The following is a 24,527-nucleotide window of genomic DNA, read 5'->3' on the forward strand; positions in this document are numbered from 1 at the left end:
AGTACAACAGTAATTTTGAAACCCCTACTTATCTTATATTTGAACCTTTCAGGAAGTTTCTATGGCAATATTAGCATTAACTTTGTCTGTTAACTGACTCAGCATCTCATGACAACCAGCCTATTGGTGAAAAGCACTGGGCCTGTTACTGCTCCTGTTAGTGTTCAGAAGCCTCTTGTTCAGTCTGATGTTTCTACATTCTTCTACTTGGTGAAAGAAAATTATTGAAAAGTAAAAATTTTATTAGAAAAATACTTATTTTTAATATAGGGTTTCTTAAATTTACTGATTGCTTAGGGTTTATCTAAAAAATAGATGGGAAGTAGTATGTTTCAGTTAAGGAGCCTTGTCGCATAATCAAGAAAGGAAAAATTCCCCAAACAGCAATGCGTAGCTTTTAATTTTCTTTAGAGAATGCTGATCTATGCCAGCTTTTTCGCTAACACAGATTAGTCTGTCTTTCCCAGTTTCACTACATTGTCTGTCACACCGATCCTCCGGCTCCTTTCTCTTCCACACCCATGCCAGCCATCCTTGTGAGTGAACAAACAATCTCGAGACAGGTGCCTCTCCCACCACAGGCAGACACATGGTCAGAGGCAAGAACAGACAATGTAAAAGGTTGGGTATGGAGCAGGGCTCCCAGTTGTGAGACTCTCTCCATGTCGATAGCGGAATTTGTTCTGCAGTGACTATAATTTTAGCCATCTATATTAAAGCACATCTAAAAATTACAAGAAACTAATGTGGTCCTTTTTATATAAAAGGATAAATAGAGCATTTTATTAACACTTTTTGCAGCAACAAAAGTGACACAGTCCACATCTTTTTCATTAAACACAGCAAAAGCTATGATCACATTTTACATCACTTTGAGGCACAAAGCAAAATACTTCTTTTTTTAAGGTCAAGGTATGATTTGCATTTAAAAAAAGGAGAAAGAACAATCCTCAAGTTGTATATTGCGGTAGCAGGGTTTCCAATCACTAGCACAATACAATGAACAGACCAAGAATCCAGAATGGATTATTACATACAATAATAATCATTTGATTGAATTAAGAAATGGATCATTGTTGTCATTTTAGAGTATTAAGAAGTGGTCTGGTGTTGCTAACTTCAGTTGGTTCAGTTTGGTTCAATCCCAACAACCCCGAGTATATACAACAAGCTAAATGAAGGTTAATACATTATCTAGAAGATTATGCACTTCATAATGCATTGCACTTATTGCTTGGTACACTAATGTTGCAGTCACTGTTGAGTTATGCTAAAAAGACAAGCATGATGCTTGTTGGCTTCTTTCAACCCAACACTAGTTATTTACCACTTTGGTTTGTTGTGAGTTTTTATGTTACTCATATTCAGTGTCCATTATTATTAGGTTTGATCGAAAGACAAATACATCTTTTATTTCAGGGATTTCTAAAATAACAACATTTTCTATAATTACAGTATCTTCAATAAACATATCTATGTATACAACTGTGGCACGATGTGTAAAAATATGAAAGCTATTAAGGGAAGAATAAGGGTTAAATTATTCTCTGTTTCTTATATTGGTTTCAAAATATTCTGCAAAAAAAAATGCATCCTTTTTCATAGGGCTACTTCCTCATAGTAAACTTCTCTTTGGAATTTTGTAAAAGACTATATTTTTTTCTATGTTATATTGGGTTTTTTTCTCTTTCTAAAGACACCAGTACAAATTCAGAATATACTGCAAATAACAGAATAATAAAGCTTGTTTTTTGATAAAGGGATTTGCCAGGCTGCCTGAAAAGTCAGACTTAATATTATATATTGTTGTTATATTAGTTGATAAATGCAGGGGAGAACATGACAATGTCTATAATTTCATGAGGTCCTGTAAAGAATAGAAATAAGAATTTGTGCCCAAACATTCAGTATAAAACTCCTAAATAATTCCATTATTTATCACAGAGTAGCCTGCAGCATGTAATCATGATAAACATACAATATGCCCTATTTGTTCTTTAGGCTTGATACAATTACCGTTAAGGGAACTGGATCAATCCTCGTAAACACCTAGGACTCAACCTTTCTTCTTCAAGAAAGTTCTTGTCCTGGACTAAACACACAACTCCTACATTGCACTGAGTAAATGTGTGTCTTTAACATGGTCTCTTTCAATACAGTGTAACAAATATATAAGTGCATTTTTAATGATCAAGTAATTTTGGCTTTCTAAAAAGAACATTAGATGTGCCAACTTGGTTGCTTAGTTGTGCTTTAATCTTTAATTATGAGTTTTAGCTCTTGTATACTGTAAAGTATCTAATTGCCTCTATAGTTTTGACCAGTAAACCCTTAAAACTCTAATGTTTATAGAACAAATATAACCTAATGAAAGTGATAACATCACAACTCATACAGATTGCACTTTGATGTATTTTTTTACAGTAAGACCTTCCTGTTTGATATGTGTTTATATGTTTATACCACATTTTATTTCTGTGTGCAAACAATCACAATGAATTTAATCACAAACACTACAAAATATACCAAATATTTAGGTTTGTTATGAATAATCTCTTTCCTTGTAGTTGTATGAGTCTTGTACTTCCTCTTGTACAAATTCCTCTTTTTTCTCCCAGCCATTAGGCCAGCCACCATTGACCTGGGTTGTAGCACCGTAAGACTTGGTGGTACCATAATTTACATAATTCTGAGTAATGTCCCCTGTCTCTTCAGCAAGTTCATCTTCATGAATAAAGCCACATTTCTCTTCACTTGTTTGTTCAGGGTCTGCCCAAGGTTGTTTCTCTCCTGAAGCAAATATGCCATAGAAGATCACACCTCCATAATGAACTAAAGCAGCAATGAGGAAGACATACTGCCATTCTTCACGTGTCTGTAAAGAAGAAATTCGCTAAATCAGAGTAGCACATAGATTTACCTAACTCTTCTGAGTTGGAAGATGTAAATTAGAGATTGAGGTTGTGAAAGTCAGCACAGCTAAAACATTTAAGTGTCCATTTTAGAATTTTTTGTATCCATCTTTCTTTGAAAAATTTATCAGTCCACAAAAGCAGCAACCTAGTGGGCATATAGTGAAGCATGCCTCAAATCTGTATCCCTGGATGCAAGTTCCAGACTCCAAAATGGATATCCTGGCAAGCTGTATTACAGAAAGGTCTTTCTCTTGAAACCAACTGTATCAAACTGAAAGATTTGAAAACTGTATTTCCATTTACCTTGTTCTTTGTCATTGCTCCAACAATTATAGGGCAAACCATTCCAGACAAGGTCCCGACTCCATTAGAAATCCCCATTAAGATGCTAGCATACCTTGGGGCAATGTCTAAATGGTTGACATTGAATCCTGCAAGAGAAAGGTCAGTGAGCATTCACACCAAGAGCAGAGCAGTACTTCAGTTGAGAAAAGTGACCTGACATTTTTACTGTAACATATTTGGTCTGCTTAATTGCATTTCTTTATCCCTGTAAGACTTATAATGCTTAAATATTCCTAGAGACACTCTGGGTTTTCATTTTCTTTTAAGAGTACATTTTAAAGGGATACCAGGTTAATTTTCTCCCAGAAATGCAGTTTAAGAAAACCCCAAAACTTCCCAGTAGTGTCTGAGTGGAGTAGAGAACCCAGAAAATATTTAGGCAGGGAGAGAGTTCATATTTCATAGTCTCTTTCATGACCATTTCATGCTGTAAATAACGTGTCATTTCTTCTTCCAGTTTGTAACATGTTCTTTCCTACTGCCCACATTTTTATTTCTATCACATAGACCAGCAGAAGCGAGTTCTTTTCTAATCTTCAGTGGTAAATTGCAGAAAAAAGACAGTATCTCTAACTGAATAACTAATTAATTTTGGTAGATATTTACTTGTTCTCTTGCATTTTCAGCAGCCCAATTCTGTTGAAAATGGAGGCAGTAACTACTTAAATAATCTAAAGGGACAGAATTAATTTTTCCCAAAATAAGTGCTTAAGTAAGTGAAAACAGAAACCAAACCTTTGGATACAGATAGTAAAAGGGAAAACGCAGGCAGTAGGATATGGTCAGTTTAGGGAAAGTGCAATACACTTCCCAAATTGTACAAACCAGCAACAATACCTTGCAGAATGCATGAGATTAAGGACAGATTTGATTAGAAGAGATTTTATATGTTTGGCACAAAATGAGAGAGCCTGTTTGAGACATAAGGAATCAGCATGGGAGAGGATACTAAAATCACAGCAGGAAAAAAAGGGAAGGCCAGGTGATTTGTGTTTGGGAAGGGGAAAGACAAAGGGGCGATGAATCAGCAGGAAAGGGGAATAGCTGAACTTTAATTCAGAAAAAAATTCTAGTAATTAGGTCCCAAATTAATAAAATAATATAATACTAACAGCCCCAAATTAATAAAATAATACAATATTAATGAAGCAATAACAAATACACGGTGGAAAAACAATAAAAGACTTCTATTTAAGCAAAGATGTGTAAATTTAGGTATCATTGTATAATACCAGTCCATTTGTCTTCTATGTTTGACTTCAAGAAAAATCTGTAGTGTGTATTAGCATCCTAATGAGAAGAGAGTCTAATTTGCTGCAATGAATATGGAAAAGATTGAATTATTTGAACAGAAATAATCTAATATAAAAGCTGTAATACCAAACGTACTTTCCTTTGTAATGATCATAAATAATGTCCTTTGGGAATTCCAAAGTGAGTGGGCTTTTTAATTACTATCCATGAATAAAAACAAAGCTAGATGTTCTATCTCTTAAGATAAAATAGTTTAGTATTAATAGTAATATAATCTTACCAGATATGGCAAATCCACTAAAGCCTACAGCAAGCACTAAGAATGAAATAGCCACTCCTTTGCTGTGTGAATATCCCACCACGAGAAGAAGAGTTGCTTCCATACCAAAACCTGGTGAAATAATAAATAGAACCAGGCATCAAATTTAATTCCCTCTCAAATACCGCAGGCCTTAGGATGCCATGACATTTCATAGGAACACAATAAAACATTACCTCAGAGTGGGATACAATCAGGTATTTCTTTCATCTCTAAAAAACACATGTTCTTCCTCTCTCAAATAATCCTTATTTTACTCTTTGTATGCTAATTTATTGCTACTTTCTGTCAGTTTTAAGATGAAAATAAATACTTGTGATGTGGTTAGGTCACTCCAGCAAACTCTCATGGGAATAGACATTTAACCTGCTTATAAATTTTCCAGCCCTTACCACAGGTAATGTGGCTTTAACACCTCAGAAATCAAGGATGTAATCTCAGGTAGTTGTCTGGGCTCTCTTAGTGCTGAGGGTGTTTAGATGAGGAGCTAAGACTGAGTAAGTAGCTAAGAGTAGGCAAATTACCCTCCAAAAACTCATCTATTTCTTTAACAGTCTAAATGCTTTTCCAAATACCAAATAACTATATGGAAATGGTGAATGGGAGCACCTGTATTTTCTTTTATTTAGCAACAACATCTGCATTACATAAAAAACACAGAAAGTATTGCTTCTTAAGTACATACAACTGTTCAGTTTGTTTCTTTATTCTATACAGAACACAATATGAACATCAAATCCCTCCAAGAAACTTTTAAATTAAATACGAACTTACCTCCGCAGTTCATTATCTTTCTCACATTAGTCGTTGAAACAATCTGCCTGCTTCTTAAAAAGTCTGCAATTTGTCCCCCAATGGGAACAATAATTGTCATCACTAAATGCGGCACAGCAGATAAGATACCCACCTAAAATTAAAATTAGAATTAGCAAAGTATAAACCATAAGAAAACCTTGATCCTTCATTTTCTGAAGCATTCAGCATCTAATTAATTATTTCTTTTCAATGTCAGGCTCTGTGTTAAAATTAAAAGTCTTTGGTTATGAAAACTGCTGATCTGAAGTTTTTATTTTATTTTATTTTATTTTATTTTATTTTATTTTATTATTTTATTTTATGAAGTACAGTGAGAATTTTTAAGAACCTCTGATGCCATCACACTTCTTGTTTATAGATTCTTTTCATAGTTTATATTTAAGCTAAAGCCTTTCCCCCCCTCACTTATAGTCCTCCTGTCCTTTCTTTTCAGAAAATTCATGATCAAACATGTAACAGTGAATTGCTACATTTCTTTTGGTGTTTAGTGCAGCTTTGTGGTAAGCCTCTCATGCCTAGACAGATTCCCTGTGGATCATCATCATGTGCACAATGGCCATTTGCCTTTGATTTCTGACCAAGCCTCAAAGTGCACGTGGGCAAAAGATATGTCTGAAAAACTTTGTATGTAGTGAAAGATAAAATACTAAATATCCATTGGTGATATTCAAAGTGCTATACATACACAGCAAAATAAGACATAGTACTTTTGTGATGACTGTTCCAATAGATTGTATGCACATATTCATATTTACCTTACAGGTCTGATCCAAACTTCACATGAATCATGTGGAACCTTAGATCACCCCTATACCTCACATTTTGCCACCATCTTGTCTCCTTTCTAAATGAGAAAGGGGAGGCAGTTCTCACCACATTAAAGGGGCATAGAGAAAGGTGATAAATTATACTATCCTACCTAGAACAAGATGGCCCTGCTTTTCAAAAGGCACCTGGAAAAGTCCATTTGTTAATGCTTTCTGCACAGTTTTGGTGAGATTCTGCAACCCCTGGGGCATCAGGGACAGACTGTAATGGGTCTGCTGATAACTTTTTAATACCAAGCGTGATCTGGTTTTCAGCACTTGACTTGCAATGTAGCCCCACACAGATCACCACTAAATCTCATCCTCCACCTTCCCCTATCCCATCCTTTTTCATAGTTGTTACTTCACTTATTCATGCTGGTCAAGGAAACAGGAACTGGGATGAGTAAAATTTAAGATGTAAATCCATGATAAAGATGCATAACAATTTTCTTTCCTATTCTTCATAAATACTATAAATGTAGTTCTGATATTTACTTAGTTAAGACAAAAGCTTTGCATTCTTTTTACATACCTTGCTTATTTCAAATCCAAACACTTCCTCAAAGTAAGCAGGCTGACTAATTAGCAGCAAGTAAAAAGTCCAGCTTCTACAGAAGTTTGCAACTATTATTGCATAGACTGGCATAGATGTAAAAAATTTTCTCCATGGTGTTTTGTATTTCTGAAACATAGGAAGGGGATCCAGTTACCATGTTGATCATTGTCAACTATCCATCTTCCCTTTCCTTACCCTTTTTTTTAGCTGGGTCCAACAAGCACATATATGCACAGCATATAAAAGTTACTACAAAATGCACAAGTGGAGAAACTCAGCGATACTTAATTGTATCACAACACTCATGTACAAGTGCTTTTATCTCAGCCATATAAACATGAACATACATGGACATAAGTCCAAAATAACAATGTCTTTAAAAGACAATATTGTTGTATGTAAGGCAACAGTAACTACATGATTTCATCGAGATTTATTGCAAACACATATTTTATCATTTAAATCTTAATTGCAGTATTCTGCTTTTTTTTTAAAATCAAGCCTCAGCTGAAACTGCTTGGTCAATACATTTTTGGTTTGTTTTATTGTATTTTTAAAATAAATTGCATAAAGAAAAAAAGAAAGACAGATGGACAGTCCTGCTGAGTCCCAGCACCTCTCCACAAGCCCAGGCTTCCACCCATCTGCGTTGATACAAGTACAGGATCCATACCCAAATAAGTGCTTGAAAATCACTCCAGCAAGAATTCAGGCTGAATTTAGTCTACTGTTGATTTGAATACTGGCTTTTCTTCAAAGAAAAACAGCCCATAGATGGATATGTGCAACATCCTCTATACCTATTAAATTACACTGAAGTGAGAGCTAAGGATTAATTAAGTGACTTAATTAATGGGAAGCTAACCAGAAAATCTAACTTGATGGTATGGAAAGAATTTCAGCTTAAATATTTTAGAATCAACTGAACTATTGATACAAGACAATCACTTTGAAAAACAAAAGTTTAATTAAAAAGCCACAATAAAAAATAGACAGAAATTATACTGTCCAAATTAGAATTGTATGAATGTCCTTCAAAGTAGCTCATTTTACATCAGATTTTCAAAACCATGAATCCAATTGAATATCAACTAAGACAGTCCCTCAATAACACCTAAAAATGTCAGCTATCAAAGAAATGATTCTGTAATATTTTCAGTTCCTTATTTAATATGGAACAAAGTTTTTTACTAAGACAAAAATTATTAATTCCTGAATTCAATCAAGAATCAGTGTTCTGACCAAATAGAAAACATAATGAGGGACTCCCGGGAATGGATGGTGTAAAAATTTAAGCAGATGAAGTGAGGCTTAAACAATTTTTTTTATTTTCCTGAGTGAGCAAACATGGCAATAGTTTCTTTAAAGCTTTTCAGCAGTTACAGAAATACAATGATTATTAGTTAGCATGATTGGAGTGTGACTGGAAAATTCTGAGTTCATACATGGTTTTTAGCAGTTCTTGAGAACTAAACCAGTACAGAACTAAGATTATGAGAGGCTTGATAGCATGTTTCCAGCAAAATTACTGCAGTGATGGGGAATGTTCTTATGGATCTCAAAGCATGTTCTATTGCAACTTGCAGTCTTTCTGGCAGACAAAACATAAAATAGCAAAGATAGGCATTTTCTGATGTTCTGGGAACCTCAAGAGACATGGAGTAGTGCTTTTCCTCCAGTTTGCTTTTAGGAAGAGGAAAACCTTCCAGAAATTACTATATAGGAAGGAAACTAACTGTTTAGCTCAAGACACAAGTCTAAATAAAGCTGCAGTTTCAAATGTAGCTGTACCTCTTTTTTATACTTTGGAGTAGAGAAAGAGGCATAAATTCCATGAGTCATCTGCTAGAAGAACTGGAACCTATGTTCTCTTAGTGCAAAACCAGTATCCACCCAGAAACCCACCAGCAGATTTCAGGTCTTCCCACCCCCCAGAAACGCATTTGTTCAAATTGTTCAGAGTACACTTTTTGGTCTTAAAGGAGAGCGTTTGATTTTTTGTTGTTGTCTTTATTTGGGTGCTGGGATGTTTGGTTTTTTACTATCTCATTGGAAACCAGTGTGTGAGGAATATTCTTACTTCCATTGCACCTAGGAGGTTGGCACTCTCTCCAATGCTTTCTTCTATGTATCTCCTTTCTTCATCTGTGATTGTAGGATGCTTTGCAGGACTCTCATATGAAACCAAAAGCCAAAACATGTACCAGACTATACCAAAGCTCCCTTTGGAATGGAAAGAAAGACTTTAAAAAGAAATGCACAGTAAAGCAGCAAACAAGGAAGAAAAATCTGTGAAGAATTACAACAAATTTAAATGACAATTGTTGTTAGTGCTTCTTTTCTGAGTTATCTCAGTAGAGATAACTCTCCAACAGAGAATTTGATCCTGTGAATAATATTTATGCACAATACATGCAGAGCTATAGCACAGTGAAGTAGTCTTTGCTTCATTTACAGAATGATTTCACTGTAAGTGAATATTCACTGATCTTAACATCAATTTGTACAATGCAATGCAATGAAACAGCTTCCATTTCATTTCACCAAACTGTAAATGGAGGTCCATTCTGCTTTAAGATGCTGCTGTTTGATTACTGCACTAAATTTTTTACCTGCAAAATAGAAGAGACTGCCATTTTTTTCAACATAGCAATGCACTTCCTGAGTAGTTTATTAAATTTCTATAATTCTTCCACCTAATTCACACAAATGCAGAATGTATTCCCTTGGGACATTCTTTTCCATCAGTGTAGGTTAACACAACTAGTGGGAATAAAATTATATAGGTCTTCAGATAAAAATCAGGACAACTTTTTCAGGGCAAGTACTCTAAATTTGCAGTTTTATCAGTGTGAGAGATGTTAGTGTGAGCAGAGATACTATAGATCTGCCCAGAAGTTCGCACTGCTTGTGGTAAAGTGATGAAGGTTTCAACATGAGCTAGCTTTTCTTATTTAATCATGTTGCTTTCCTACATACTCTTCTCTTTAAATTCTGTTCTTTCATTGTTCTTTTCTCTAGACTGTATTTTTAGCTTTGCAGTCCCACTTCTCTGGGGTTTTTGTCCTCTTAACAGTAGCTTTTACATTTTTAGAAAGGGTAGAGTAAGGTCATACAATACTGGAGTGAAATGAGCAGGAATGCGTACCATACACATAGAACACAGAAGACCACCCAGTATATTGCACTAGAATCCCAGCTAAAGGCATTGCAATGACAGCTCCTGCATAGGAACCTACAAAACAAGACATGTGGATGAAAAGGGAGAAAAAATCAGTTTCAAAACACTTGTACACTACAAATGAAAGGAAGACAAAAATACAGAGTTACTTACCACAAAAGGAAGTGGTTGCTAACCTACTTCTTTCTAATGGGGGGGCCCACTTGCTCCAAATACCGTGGCAGGCAGGGTAGGTGACCCCCTGGGGAATGGGTGTGCCACAAGTTAGCTAATGCTGATCAGTCACTCAATTAATTGTCTTTGCATGAGTTTTTATTTTCAATTGCTATAAATAAGAAGTTGAGAATGCTTTGCACTTTTATAGCAAAGTCTGAGCACAGCCACAGAAAAACTTCAATATCTATTCAAGATGAAATGGGTTTTGTATATCACTCCAAATCATTAAAGAGACCTTATGAAACAAGTATAAAACATATTTGCTTTTGCTCCCCCTCCCACTTCCAGGAACGAATTGCAAATAATTAAAGATCAAGAGTATTAGTGCACAAGAGCCAGAGTCAAAGGATGACAACAGAGACTCTCCGAAGTCTTTCTAATGCAGGACTGATTTATCCAACCCTTACTTTTTTATCAAACATTTGAAGTATAATTTAGGAAATATAGATTGAAGTGTCTCTGCTCTAAAACTAGAATATAATATCTATAGCAGCTTAGAAATACAATTTCAAGAGAAGTTTTTCACTCTCTTTGTCTTTAATGAACCTCCTTGAGCATGTAAAGCAAATAATTGAATGATATTATTTGACTTGATTTTAAACCAGCTACCTTTTAGGTCTCTCTTCAAAACCAGCCTTTAATTTAGATGTAGAAAAACTAAACCTGTAGCATTGAAATTTTAGAAGATGTTATATGAAATGTACAATAATCGTCCATGAAATTCCTGATTAAGAATTATGGTATATGCATATATATTACATAGGTTCTATAGATTCACTTTTCTCCTTATCTGACATTTTGTTTCCTCTGCAAAAAGCAGAAAAATTATTATCTTTTTGCAATTACTCAGGGTTTCACAAATGTTGAGATGATGAGCCTCAATATGCAGAAAATTGTAAAATACCTTTTTCTGTTTTGAAAGAAGATCCTGTAACCAGTTTCCTGCTCATTTCAGTATTTTATCATTTTTTTAAAAACATACAAAGACATAATCATAAGATTGTCATAATTTATCATGAACCTTCTCCAAAAAGTCTTCTTTGGAATGTTTTGCATTCATAGTTCCTTTGAACAGTATCAGAGAAATGTGTGAGTCTACAATAGCTATTTTACTGTGTAATTCATTACCCCCTAGCTTCTCTTCCACTCATCTTTGCAGTCAAACACTCTGTGCATGCATATCACTTGCCAGGAATGGATCCAGATTTATACACACATACTTTAAGAAACTGGTTACCTGAAAGTCACCTAACTTTCAGGCACTTTCTGCACCCCCTTTTGGAATCTTTTAATACGATAAAGTACACTGGTTAAAAGCAGTTCATGCAACAGAAGTTGTGTGGCCACACAGAAGTTGAGGGGCAAAGAACCAGCCATCACAGGACCAAAAATGTGTCAGGAAGGAAGGAGGGAGGGAGGGGGAAGGGAAGGGGACAGGGAGGGGAGGAGAGGGGAAAGGGAAGGGGAAGGGGAAGGCGAAGGGGAAGGAGAAGGGAGAAAAGAAGCTCAATTTTTTTTCCTCTTTTAAATTATGGTAAATCTCTTATTCATTCCAACAAAAAAATGGCATGGTCAGGCCTTAAGATACAACCGTAAGTTTTCATTATGTATTTATTCTGCGATGCTGGCCAGCAAGTAACTGTTGAGAATTACACCAGTATAAGCCTTATGCAGTATATGAATTTAGTGAAACTTCAGTGCTAAATGCATATTCCACTGGCTTCTCAGCCAGGGAGTACTTTGTCATGAAAGTTTATAGCTGAAGGAAAATCAAATAGCTATAATTCATACATTGAAATCCTTTATACTCAAGATCAACATTAAATTCAAAACCTTTTCTATTTTCCTTCCAAAGCTACAATTGCTAGTTAAAAGCTAACAAACATCTATCACATTTACTAGTTATTTTATAATTTTTCCATACCTCTACAAGGCCCTGCAAGATCCTAACGAAGATGACACATCCATAGTGCACCCTGGCTGCAGATGGTATTAGCATGTTGAGGGAGGATGTCAGCAGTATAGCAGCACCAAATACTCTGCAAAGGTGGAAAAAAGGGGAAAGTGAGCAACCTCAGTGTTGTTCCAATTGACTTATTCTACAGATGCTCATATATCAATATAGATGTTCCCTACATGTGTTCTTTATATGAGGAACATACTAATTGGACTGGATAAGTGTCTGCTTCCATCTAGTGTAATAATCTGTCTGGTAAGACCCAGACCAAACATGGATGTATTTATCTATTTAGCATGATTTCCTAAGGAAATATATCTTATGCAGTGGCAGATATAGATATTACTTTCCCTATAAACACCCACTTTCCTTTAATTTTCACACTAATTTCAACCAAATCTGATTGAATTCTCCACCCTCTGGAAACAAAATTAGAAGCTGTCTCCAAATGGTTTGCTAAATCAAGTGGTCAGTAAAAGAGTTTCTCATGTGCTTTAATTGTAAGAAAGTGACACCATGCATTCACTCCTTATAAAGAGAATCCACTTTGATACAAGCCAAAAGCAGCAGGAAGAATTTCGAACTGAGCTGGGATTTTCTTAGACACAAGAGTTAACTGATCTGGAAACACATATCCATAGAAAATAGATCATTCTTAGTGCTGTTTTTTCAGAGGCCGCTCACTGAAAATTGCTCATTTTGATTCCACGGCATCCTAACTTCAAATAAAGCACATTACAAAGTCTAAATAAATGCATGAAGTGGTGATTCATTTTCAAAATTCCACTGATTTGACTGAATTTTTATTTGATTCAATTAATATCCACCCCTGGTAGGAGAAAACCTTTTTTCTAGCATTATTGTGTCTTTTTTTGTATAAAGCTATGTAATGCAAATAAAAATCTGATGACATATGACATCACAGTATCTGATGTGGAACTGATTTGACAGAAACCTTTGACCTTATTTTGTGTTCTTCAGAAAATGGTACAGTGCCATAAGTCAGTGAGAAACAGACCTTGGGCTAAAGAAGCAGGATGAAAATTCTCCTCAAAGACACAATATTCCACATTCTGCATTTAGAATCGGAGTCTGAAACAAATCTTCAAATAGCAAACTGAGTATATGTCACTTTTATTTGACACATATTAAAGGGCATGATAAGGAAGCTTTGCTGAAGAGCTCTTAATCTTGTCTCCTCATTGTGTTCCCTGTGATCTCCATCTCAAGTTAAACAACATCTAGCTGTCTGTACAGCACATTTCTGGCTTTGCTTGTCAGCATGTTCAATACATTTACTGAGACTGGCTGGACATGTGTTTGTGTTGCACTGTGAGGACTATTTTAACCTAAATTGGCTTCTACTCTTGATTTCTTTATGAATGTCTACTCCAAAACTACATGCAGTTCTTTTCCTTACAATTTAATACCTCCATATGTTCACATAAACTCCAATGGTGTCTTGTCCTGTAAAATCATGTGAAGATATAATATTAAAAAATGTCATCTCTTTATAAGGATGAGATTTACAAAATTGTTACAGTAGATAACTGTTTCTTCAAGGAAATTTACTCTAGTTTTTTGATCCTGTATCTGAAATCAGCTTCTACTTGCCACAACTGAAAGCTGTTTCCCAGAATTGCCTCTGCTCTCATGTTCACTAAAGAGAAGCAGTTTCCTTCAGTCTGTTCCTTCTAGAAGACAAAGGAAAATGTAACTGAAGCAGTGATCAGAGACATGCTTCTTCCAGATTAAAATCTTGCCTGTATTTAGACACAAAAATACTAGTGAATATTTAGTTACATCAGGGTGCAGATGAGGAAATAATTCTGCAGCCTCACTTGTGAGTCAATTCTCTGTCTGAACTATGCTTTATAAGAACAATTGCCTCTCTCGCCCCAAAAATATAAGGATTTAAAAGCAGAATAAATTAGAGTTAAATTATGATTCTTGCAAGAAATGGCTTTTTTATTGTTTTTGTGAACACCTATTAAAAGCGATGTCATGAATGGCTATTTTAGTGAGTCCATTTCCTCTATAAACATTAATCAAGAGCAAATAAATCTTCCTATATTTGCTTTGCATCTCTCAGCACACAATCATAAATATCATCAGTATTTCTGCTTTGTGCCCTTTAATCTTCTTATGTTTATTTCCATAAATACCAAATTCTACCTAAAAAAATATTGTGATATGGTGCTGTTTTTTGTATGAACTTGCTGGTTTATTGCTTTAAATATCTCATTCAACACTATTTATTATTATGTAGATCAAGTAAGAATGATTTTGAGCTACATTCAATCAAAATATATTTGAATGCAGCTCACATTTCAATATATTTAATTGGGAAGTGGAACATTCTGATTGTTCATTGGGCATTTCTAAACTATTTTGCTGACTCACACATCAAACCTTCAAATTGCATAATCCTTTTTTTTCTGCTTACATTTTTTCTGTCTATTAAGCTAGTGATTTATGATCCTTTATGTTTAATTTCTGCACCTTGCCCAATTTTACTACAATGTTAACTCCAACAATGGGTTAGAAAGCTTAGATTTCTTATGTTTTCATGGCAATTGAATGTGTGTGTGCTTCCATTGTCATATGCATTGACAGTTAATGTTCATTCTCAGACAGGTATAGTTCCCTGAAAAACAGTTTCCAGCTTGTTTAGGAGTGTTCATTCCTCTCCACACCGCACTGCATTTTTATACAAGTACTGGTTTGCCCTCTTGATATTCTAATACCACATTGAATGGAGAGGTGTGGCCCTTATCAGACACACAGACTTTAAGCTGCTATGCTCTGTTGTACCTTTCTTCAGTTGTGTTTCCACAGCTGGGCTCTGGAGTGAGACAAGCCTTGCTGCAGGATGTCCCTTGGGCTGAGCTCAGACTAGGAAATCCATGTGGCTGCACTTTCATTCAGAGGTATCCTTGACAATCCATTTCATTCTGGGCACACTCCAAACCCCACGAAACACGTGGGTATGGCACAAATGAAGAGCTTTAGCAGATTGAAGGTAAACTCTGGGAAAACTGCATTATACCACAGAGATAAAGCAGGTGAGACCAATGACACTGCCATAATTCTTGGCCCTTGCATCAGGATGGAATTAAAATGCCATGACATGTCTTCAGCAGCCTCTAGTCTTGCAAAAAAATTCCTTTCAGTCTCAAAATCAGCAACTGTGGAACTATATGTAGAAGAAAATAACCATAATAATAATAAATACAATAGTAGTATGTTGAGGAGAGGGGAAAAACCCCAATAAATTCTGGTCCTCAAAAGTGACCAGAAGCAGTCCTGAAACAAAACATTATGCCTTACTTATCTATTTCTGTTTCTTGACTGAGTAGACTCAGTCCCCAAAATCAGCATCTAACATTGATCTTCTCAGTGTTTTGCTGACATTGGCCTCAAAGGTCATGAACTGTGACTTAATCCTCCTGCAATACAAGTAGTAATAATAGCAAAATCATATTTGAATGAGAGACATTTGGGATGGGAGAAGAGAAAGAAAATTACTCTGACAGCTCAGGAGAAGTGCTTAGAATGAAATGAGGTTGCAGGGGGTATTAATCTGTTTGGGTTTCAAGTCATTTGGCTCATTTTTCTCTTTGGGGACAAACTAAAGAGAAAGAAATATATTTATTTTCATCTCTGGATTTCTAATCTCTGCATCTGTACAGCAGCACTAGTCATCTACCTTTGTCAAGCAATTCACATTACGCAAGCATTCTACAGTGTGTTACAGATATTGTTACTCAGCTGGAAGCAGTGTCAGCCCAAAAAGTGGGCTGAGCACAGTGCATGTCAAATGCTGAGTGCCAGATGGGTGACATATCGAGTTACATATAGGATATCTGAAAGTAAGGGGTCCTGGTTGGAGGCATCATTTTACCCCAGTGACTGGGAATGAAAAGTGCTGCAAAGCATTCATAAAGCTAAAGACCCTTTTAGATGTATATGTGGAGGAATCAATCCCTCAGCTGAGTCCCCTGCATTTTTATTTGTTAATTTTTAATGTATTTGACAAATTCCACAATTATCGATGCCTCTCTTCTCTGAATAAGTAAAGTCACCTTGAGAAAAGGAAACTTATAGATACCAAGTGTGTCTTTTATTAGGGATGGGAAGTACCTTAGCTAAATTTGTCCTTTAAAAAATAATGGAAAGTAACTGTATGTTTAAAACAGAATTTTTAATATTTTTTTAAACAAGAAAATGCTGTAGTTTTAAGATGTGTGAATATACGCTGTATCAGTGAATTATTAATGTAATTTCATTAAAATTCAAAATAATTAAAGAACAGTAAGTCTTGGTCACTTACAACGACAAAACATTGTTGCATGTATTTTAACAGATTTGCATTGAAAAATACAAAAGCATAGAAAGTATTCAATGGCTTCCATAGAAAATTAATTCAGGACTGTAACTGCATAGTTTTTACCTCCAAAGTGCCACTGATCATCATTTCCCAGAAGACCTATCTACTGAATTGGAAAGTTTGATTATTTTGTTAGTTTGCTAGGGAATCATAGGTGGTGTGTAGGTGTGTGGGGGTGTTTGTGAAAGCATTTTGCACCATTACAATAAATTAAATTCAAAATAAGTTAGTTTATTCTGACTGTAAACAGGAACCTATGGAAAATGTAACCATGTTCTTTTCTGAGAAACCTCTGCATTTGAAAATTTTACATGAATATTGATCGTATTCTAGAGAACATTATTTTCATTGAATGAAGTAAGGGTATTGAACAAATATTGGATTTGTAAACAGTGATAAAACATTTTCCCTATTCTTAGTTACAAATGTGTTAGGTAAGGGTGGAAAATAAAGAGGATTGAAAACATGAGTTTTCTTGTGAGGTTTTCCCAACCTAGTTTAAAGATTAGATGAAAAAATTCTGTCATTATAAAATAAATGAAATTTATTTGGATTCAAGTTGGTGAGCTGGTTTGCCTTACAGAAATCATATGAAATATGTTGAACAGAGACTTATTTTATGAAACATGTATAAAAATTTAAGCAAGGTTTTGACTCTCCTTTGCTGTTCTTTCTTGAATAGTGCTTGTTTGGGAGAGTCCTAGTGCAGCATCAGCTCTGAGCAGCAGAATATGTATCACATAATGTGACTTTTTAGACTATTCTGTCAACTCAAGATTTGTAAAATTTATTCTTTGACTCTACCTACTGTCTTTCGTCTGTGACATGCCTTCTACTGCAAAGGGCCAGCAGCACAGCATAGACATGATTATGTTGTATTCTTATACAACCCAAAGAATATTTTGTCTGCGAGGAACTGCAAGCCTCAGTGCTGTATTAAATGCTTCATTTTTTCCAGTAAAACATAATGTCTAGAAAGGAGCAAGACAGGAGCTAGCTGGAATGTCTGTGGGCTTATAGCAGCTTTTCAGAATCCCTTCTTCTGCAAATGTTGCTGGCAATGACAGTTTGCGACCAACTTTCTAACTTAGGTTTTTCTTTGAATATATAGAAATTTCAGGGGTTAACTGACACTTAACGCTTCCCTCCTTACAAAACATATCTCTACTCGTATCAGGTGTGATGAGGGCCTTCTAAGACTTTGACATAGAACATTTTGATGACCTGAATTTGCTATGGTTTGATCTGCCAGGTTTGAAGATAAAAAAATCCCAAAATATTCATGAGACTTAGCAAAACAGATGATACAAGGGACTGGATCAAGCACTGGTGTGAAATGCCATGCAAAGACGAAGTCGATGTGTATCACGGACCCAAAGACCTTCAGCTTTCTGCCTCCCTCAAACCCCACTAATGTCACTGACTCATACCAACACCCCAAACAGTTTTCAGGCTGCGTCTTCCATTGCTTGTTTGCAGACCTATTCTTTGATATCTCAATGTGTATTTTATGAAGAATTTGGGTGCTGTTGGATGACAGCATCATTGCAATTGATGCTGAATGTAAATGACTCCTGGATCATTAAATCCAGATTGTTCTCGTACCAGCAAGTGCATGACACCATCCTTTCATAAGCAGATCAGGTTCCATCTCAGAAGTTATAAGCATTTGCCCTACTCAGTAGTAGTTTTTCCTTTCCAACTTTTTACTTCATATATCCAGTATATGTCTTCTACCCAAGCTGTTTTATTTTAATGGTTTTAATCTCTTCAGTATCCACAACCACAGTCCTATCTTTCTTTTGCATCACTAAGCAAATCAGATCCTCTACACCTTGTCTGCTTTTTTTCTTCATTCATTTGCTCACTCTACCAGTCCTCTCTCTTTCCTGTCTGAATTCAGCTGGGGAATCTCTCAAACCTGCAGTTTTGTTTTACAACTCATTATATCTGTATATGTCTAGAGAAAGCTCTGACTCATTTCTTCTAGCTCATTAGCTTTGGGACAGCTTGCTCTTTAAATATGTAATCTGCTAGATAATGTTTCAAACCAAGACTATCTCATTCAAATCAGCTTACTAACATGCAGGGCTTAGGCTGTAGCTCAACTGTCTCTGTTGATGGAGAGGTATATAACACACTTATCAAAGGAATCTTCTGTAGGTTTAATTTTAAAATGTTTTGTGAAGTTGTTTGGGAGGCTAGCTACTATGCATTGGACTCAAAAGCTGGACATCTGTACTGCTTTTTGGAGTGTTTTCTGATATAGGGGCCACATGTTACAGCTGATTGTATCAGGACTGCTCAGAGCAAAGGCAGATTCCTTCAGACCAAAGTGACAGTGACATCAGTGTTTTTATGCAACCAACCTAGATAACATTTTGTTGCATTATACCTGGTGTACTAATTGTTTTGGGGTGAAGTAACAAAGCAAGTAGAAGTGATTAAGGATACCTGTTGTATAGAGCGCCTGCAATTAACGGTCAGAAGCATCTATGGGTTTTGTTTCAGAGAGTGTTTTATTTATTAAATACCACTGCTAATGCAGTAAGGATTCGTGGAGGCTCAGGACCAGGAGAGAACTGGGAGCAAAGTTATTTGACAGCATTGACACACCTGGATGGTATAATCCCAAAAAATAAGAAGTTCATTATCAGCTTGGTCTGAAAGGGGTGTCATGACACGGGGGTTTTAACTGGGTGATATTTAAGGTCTCTTCCAACCCAAACCATACTAGGATTCTCTGAAAGCATCTGGCATAATTTTATGTCAACTGTGTAGTGAATTTTGTTCAGATAATGATTTCAAAGGATTTTTATCAATGGAGGATGGAATGCAAAAATAAGCCCAAATTTCAAACATAACCCTACTCTTGCAGTTATATCTCAACAAGGAGGGCTAAATTATGAAAATTTTATATTTAGTCCTGAAAAAATTACTCAAGAATAAGTTTGGTTCTCTGCATTTAGTTTCTCAAGGATTATTGCCCTTCTGTATTCAATTAGTTCCAAAATTCCACATTTGTCAGTGTAGTTATACAGCTGCTTCTCAGTACCAGAGAAAATAATATTTTAGCCTATAACGCTCTTACCCGAGGTGCCTTGAAAGCTAAAAATTAAACACCATTAATGATGGTTTACCTGCTTCCAATGTATATAAACACTGCTCTTACTGACTCTGAAAAGATTTTTTTTGCTTGGTATAGTGCAAATTTTTTTCATTTTTTTCAGCTGTTCCCCATGCATTTTCAGCTGTTCTCCATATTCACCTCCTTGACTGCAAACTGTGAGTAGCCACTTGTGGAAGACTTACAGCACCTGTATTGCTTTTTTTAAAATTATATACCTACCATGTCACTTTTTCATCTCCCAATGATATTTGTCTTAGTCTAGTTGTCTTTTTCAGTCTGTAATCACACTGATGATAACCTTTCTTGGGATAACTTTTATTTATGTTTATGTATTTCAAAGTAGATAAGTAGAACTGAACCCATCATGGGGAGACACTCTTCAGCTATTCTGTGGCATATATAGTCATTTTGACTTTTGTTTAGTACAGGCTAGTTTCCCGATGACTCTGTTGACCCCTCTACTGTAAACATATTCCTGTGAAATGCTCACCCTGACAATTTATGTTTTCTTAAATGATAGACAGAACGTAGTGGGTTTTTTTGACTTGGGCCCTTAATTTGCATTAAATGGCACAGGACTAACAAAGCTGGGATTATGCCATGAATATCAGAGTGGTAGATGAACTCAGCTGCCAAAAAAACCAGAGAGAATAATCTACTTTTGCCATTAGAGATGAACAGTTATTCCCAAGCACAAGTTCTAGGTTAAACATGCTTTGTAGGAGAAACACTTAAAACCGATCCTATTTAATAACAATCTGTGGCCAGAACCCGTAGTATAACAGCTTTATTTGGCTTTCTTAAATCGAGATAAAACAGGTTATTTTCATTCATGTGTGTATGTGGGAGGAGGAGGATGTGTCTCTGTGCTCTTCATACTAAATCCTATTATAAGCCCTTCATGAAGCATTAATATGCAAAAGTCGACCTCCCTCCATCTAATCTAGTATAATAAGGGCTTGGATACATTATTAATTTTTGTCACACATCTGAGGCCCCCTTTTATCAAGCAAAACCCCCATCTAAATCCCTTGTTGCATCATTAAATTGTGAAAACAGCTTCATCATTCATGACAGAAAAATGGAAGGACCCTGAACCATATGGCAGAGGGAGCAGCAGTACCAGCTACCAGTTTCCCCAGTCCCCTTCTTGTAAAGATTGGTACTTAAAAGAATCTGCAATGCATTAGGGTGACAAAATTATCTTGGGGGTTTTTGTGCAATATTGGCTTCTTTGCCTGGAAACAGATGAGCCCCACACCAGTGCCAGGGATCAGAGACCAGTTCAATCTGCAGGATTTTGGACTGAATATGAAAGGTGGGGTTGGTGAGTGCAGCTCTGGGGGGGGTTTCCCCCACAGTGCAAGGTCAGCTTAAGTCCTCAGAAGTTCAGAAGCTGGCACTTGTTTAATCATCCACTAATCCCCTACTCATGCTGTGAATTAATCATTGTTTGCAAATCAGAAAACACACAATATGCCTACCTGCTAAAAGAATGGAACAATTTCTCTTTTTAAAATAGAACTGTAAAGATGTGAACTTCCAGGAAATCTTTCTACTTCTATTTCTAAACCAATACCTTACCTTAATTTTTTATGCTTGTCATTAAGGCTGAGTTAGTGAGATTCTGATTTCACTGACATGCTAATGACAGTTTCAGTGAAAATCTGTGGGACTCTGAGACAAGATGCAATGACAGACAGTTGTCTGAAATACCATTCATTTTATTCATACAAATAATCCTATCAGATTACTTGCTGGGATTAAGGATTTAGCCTTTAATAACAAGAAGAATGGCACTTGAGAAACAAAGATTAATTTGAAGTGAAATGTTAATTTGTATAATTTTATTCAGATTAGAATGACAGTGATGGAGAGTTCAGCATAGATGAGAGATAGTTGCACTGTAGAGAAATGTAATATAGTCATGTAGTTACATTTTTTTAATGTGAATAGTGCCAGGATTTGAGCTTTGACAGATAATAGGAAATATATCATAACCACAGATGATTTTAATTTAAAAAAAATCAGCATTCTATTCTGCCCTTTGTGTCTCTTTGTGTCAGAAAGTTCTAATGTTTGAGTATGCACAAATGAGCTGAAATGGTCACTCAGCTTTGTTTTATAAAAAATAGTCTGTGGTTATTGCACATTTACTTCTGAAACAATGCTTGGCACATGCAGTCAAAACTGGCATTTCTATTTTAAATATATAACTGCATTGGGAATTGACTCTCTATTGTGTAATCTAACAATGCCCTATTCATTTCAAAGAATCTTTCCTGAGTTACAGTAAGTGTTTAAACAGTTCACTTAGGAAATCAGTGAGGATATACTGCCACAGCATTTTAGTACTGCTTTTGGTAGGACAAGGGGTTTGTTATCGATTTCCAACATAAAGAATATTTAAAGGGCTAAAATATATTATTATCAAAGTTTAAAATATAACAATATTTAAATTATCTTGAGATGAGGTGATAAAACCAAGTATAGTTTCACACCTTTCCATATGTGTGTGACAGTACAGCAGGTAGTTTATTCACAGACAGCTGCAGTAGCATGAAGGTGAAATAGGGAATATCAATTTGAATTAAATTATTAAATTTCTAGATTAAAAACAAGCCATGTGCTTAGTTATAGGGCCATCTAGCCTGAAAATCACAACCTTTAACACTTGATTATCCCTTATATTTTGCTTAATTATTGCTCTACTGCGAACATTTCATAATAGCTGAAACATAACTTCCATTATAGGAATTTAAAACCCAATGAAAAAGCTATCACATAATTTCTCTGGTTGGACCAGTGGTGGGTAGTCGTTATTGTTACTATTTAAGCTTTTTTTCATTTGTATGGCTGTCAATTGCTGATTCTTTTTATCCCTTTCCAGAGGACTAAAGCATACACTTATACCAAGCAATTTTCCAGTGGAATTATATGCATACTTTGAATCAGATTACCTCCTAGTAATCTTTTTATATACGTGTATCCTGAATACATAGTTCTTGCTATTTCTTTCACAAGGCATCACTTCATACTGCCATGTTTGAAGCAATTAAAGATCTCTAAAGCAATTTCTAATTTTTCAACACTCATGCTAGTATGAATGTGTCCAAATTACCCACAAAAATCCAAGGTCAATGTCATTGACTTAAATACACTCATTGCACTAAATAAAGAAAAATAAACATTCTAGGATTACACTGACTACTTTGGTAGAGCATCATGCTGGAAGATTGTGGTGTGTTTCTAGTCCCACATGGCTTAAGATTCCACTTAGTGAGACTGCTTTTCAGAGTGGTTCCTCCCTCTCTGATGTTACTTTGCACTCAAGTGCCATATATTGAACAGAACTGAGTTAACCAAAAGTTTAAGATATTATCTGATTGACTGGATCTTTCAGTACCCACAAGTTTATCAGCATTTATACGTATTCCCCAAATGACTGATGAAATGTGGAGGCCACAGCAAGTCTCAGCAGTATCATAATGGTATCTGAATCTTTGAAATGTTCATAAACTCTAGCCAGATAATCATCACTCTCCCAACGTGATAAATATCACTAGTCCAGATACAGTCACTGACTTGGTTGTGAAAAACACAAAAAGAAAAAGCAGGGGTTTCATCACACCATTTGGGGCAGATACCCCCAGTAACCTGGGTTCCCTATGGAATATATAGGCAGAGAGATGCCTGGGAATGACACAGTACACCTGAGGCATGAAGTGCTTCCACAGGAATAATAACTAATTAGATAAAATCCACCTATCTTAACTGAAGTAGTCCTCAGTTATTGTCCTAAATGTAAATGATTGTGAAGAAGAGAAAAATCTGATTTGCACATGACAACTTGTGTGTTTCTACTACTGACTTTTCCTGGCAGTGTCCCTGCCATTGTCTTGCAAATCTTTGTACTTGCATCACTTTACATCTGAATTGGTTCAAATGGCTTTTCTGATGTTGTTTGGGTGAATGAAGACTGCTTTTGATTCTCTGAGTCAGATTTTGTAGGCTTTGCTCAATCAAAACTCCAATTAATCCTGAGCAGTTCCAGATTGTGCAAAGATGCAAAAATGATTAAAGGAGGAAGAAAAGGTAAATAGTCCTTTAAATGGCTGTTAATGGCTATTTGAAAAAGCCTTTTACACTTCTGAACCATTATCAGAAAGATGGCACTTATAAACAGAAAGACAACAGACACCTCAATTTAAAAATTATGTGTTTTGATTTATTTGATTTAAAGGGTAGGATATTAGTGTTTTCTCACTCATCTCTCCATTTGTATATACTCATTTCTACTGTAGATCTGTCTAAAAGCTATTTATCTTGAGGAGACCATTTTTTGCTTTAGCCACCCTCTCTGCTTCCTCTCAGTCTCAAGCACACATAAGCCATATTGCTCGTCAGGCTAAGCCTCTCTGCCCATCCAGGCCTACCTTTAATGTTGCTCACTCCTGAGAAGAGTTAAAGGTATACACGGTAGAGTTTAGTATCCATTTGCACTTAGTGTGGTACTGGTTTGAAGAGTGGCACTAGGACCTTTGCTGCCTCTGCAAACCATGAGCCTGTGGCATTAAGCATGGATGTGAAAGCCTCATGTGTCTTGAATACTCAGTGGATCTAATTAACAGGTAGAATC

General features: G+C 35.8%; 1 protein-coding gene across 1 annotated transcript in view; it reads right to left on the reverse strand.

Moving 5' to 3' along the window:
• Positions 1 to 750: 750 nt before the first annotated feature.
• Positions 751 to 24,527, reverse strand: part of SLC17A6 (solute carrier family 17 member 6) — a 29,325-nt gene continuing 5,548 nt past the window's right edge. The window contains exons 4-12 of the mRNA XM_048306540.1: positions 12,336 to 12,450; positions 10,349 to 10,436; positions 10,163 to 10,249; positions 9,095 to 9,237; positions 6,991 to 7,140; positions 5,608 to 5,740; positions 4,795 to 4,905; positions 3,219 to 3,346; positions 751 to 2,875 (exon numbers count right to left, since the gene is read on the reverse strand). Of these exons, the coding sequence (XP_048162497.1) occupies positions 2,543 to 2,875; positions 3,219 to 3,346; positions 4,795 to 4,905; positions 5,608 to 5,740; positions 6,991 to 7,140; positions 9,095 to 9,237; positions 10,163 to 10,249; positions 10,349 to 10,436; positions 12,336 to 12,450 (1,288 nt within the window). The 3' untranslated portion in view covers positions 751 to 2,542. The remainder of the gene's footprint in view (positions 2,876 to 3,218; positions 3,347 to 4,794; positions 4,906 to 5,607; positions 5,741 to 6,990; positions 7,141 to 9,094; positions 9,238 to 10,162; positions 10,250 to 10,348; positions 10,437 to 12,335; positions 12,451 to 24,527) is intronic.

This window comes from Corvus hawaiiensis, chromosome 6, assembly GCF_020740725.1.
Source record: "Corvus hawaiiensis isolate bCorHaw1 chromosome 6, bCorHaw1.pri.cur, whole genome shotgun sequence".
In the NCBI taxonomy this organism is placed as follows: Eukaryota; Metazoa; Chordata; class Aves; order Passeriformes; family Corvidae; genus Corvus; species Corvus hawaiiensis.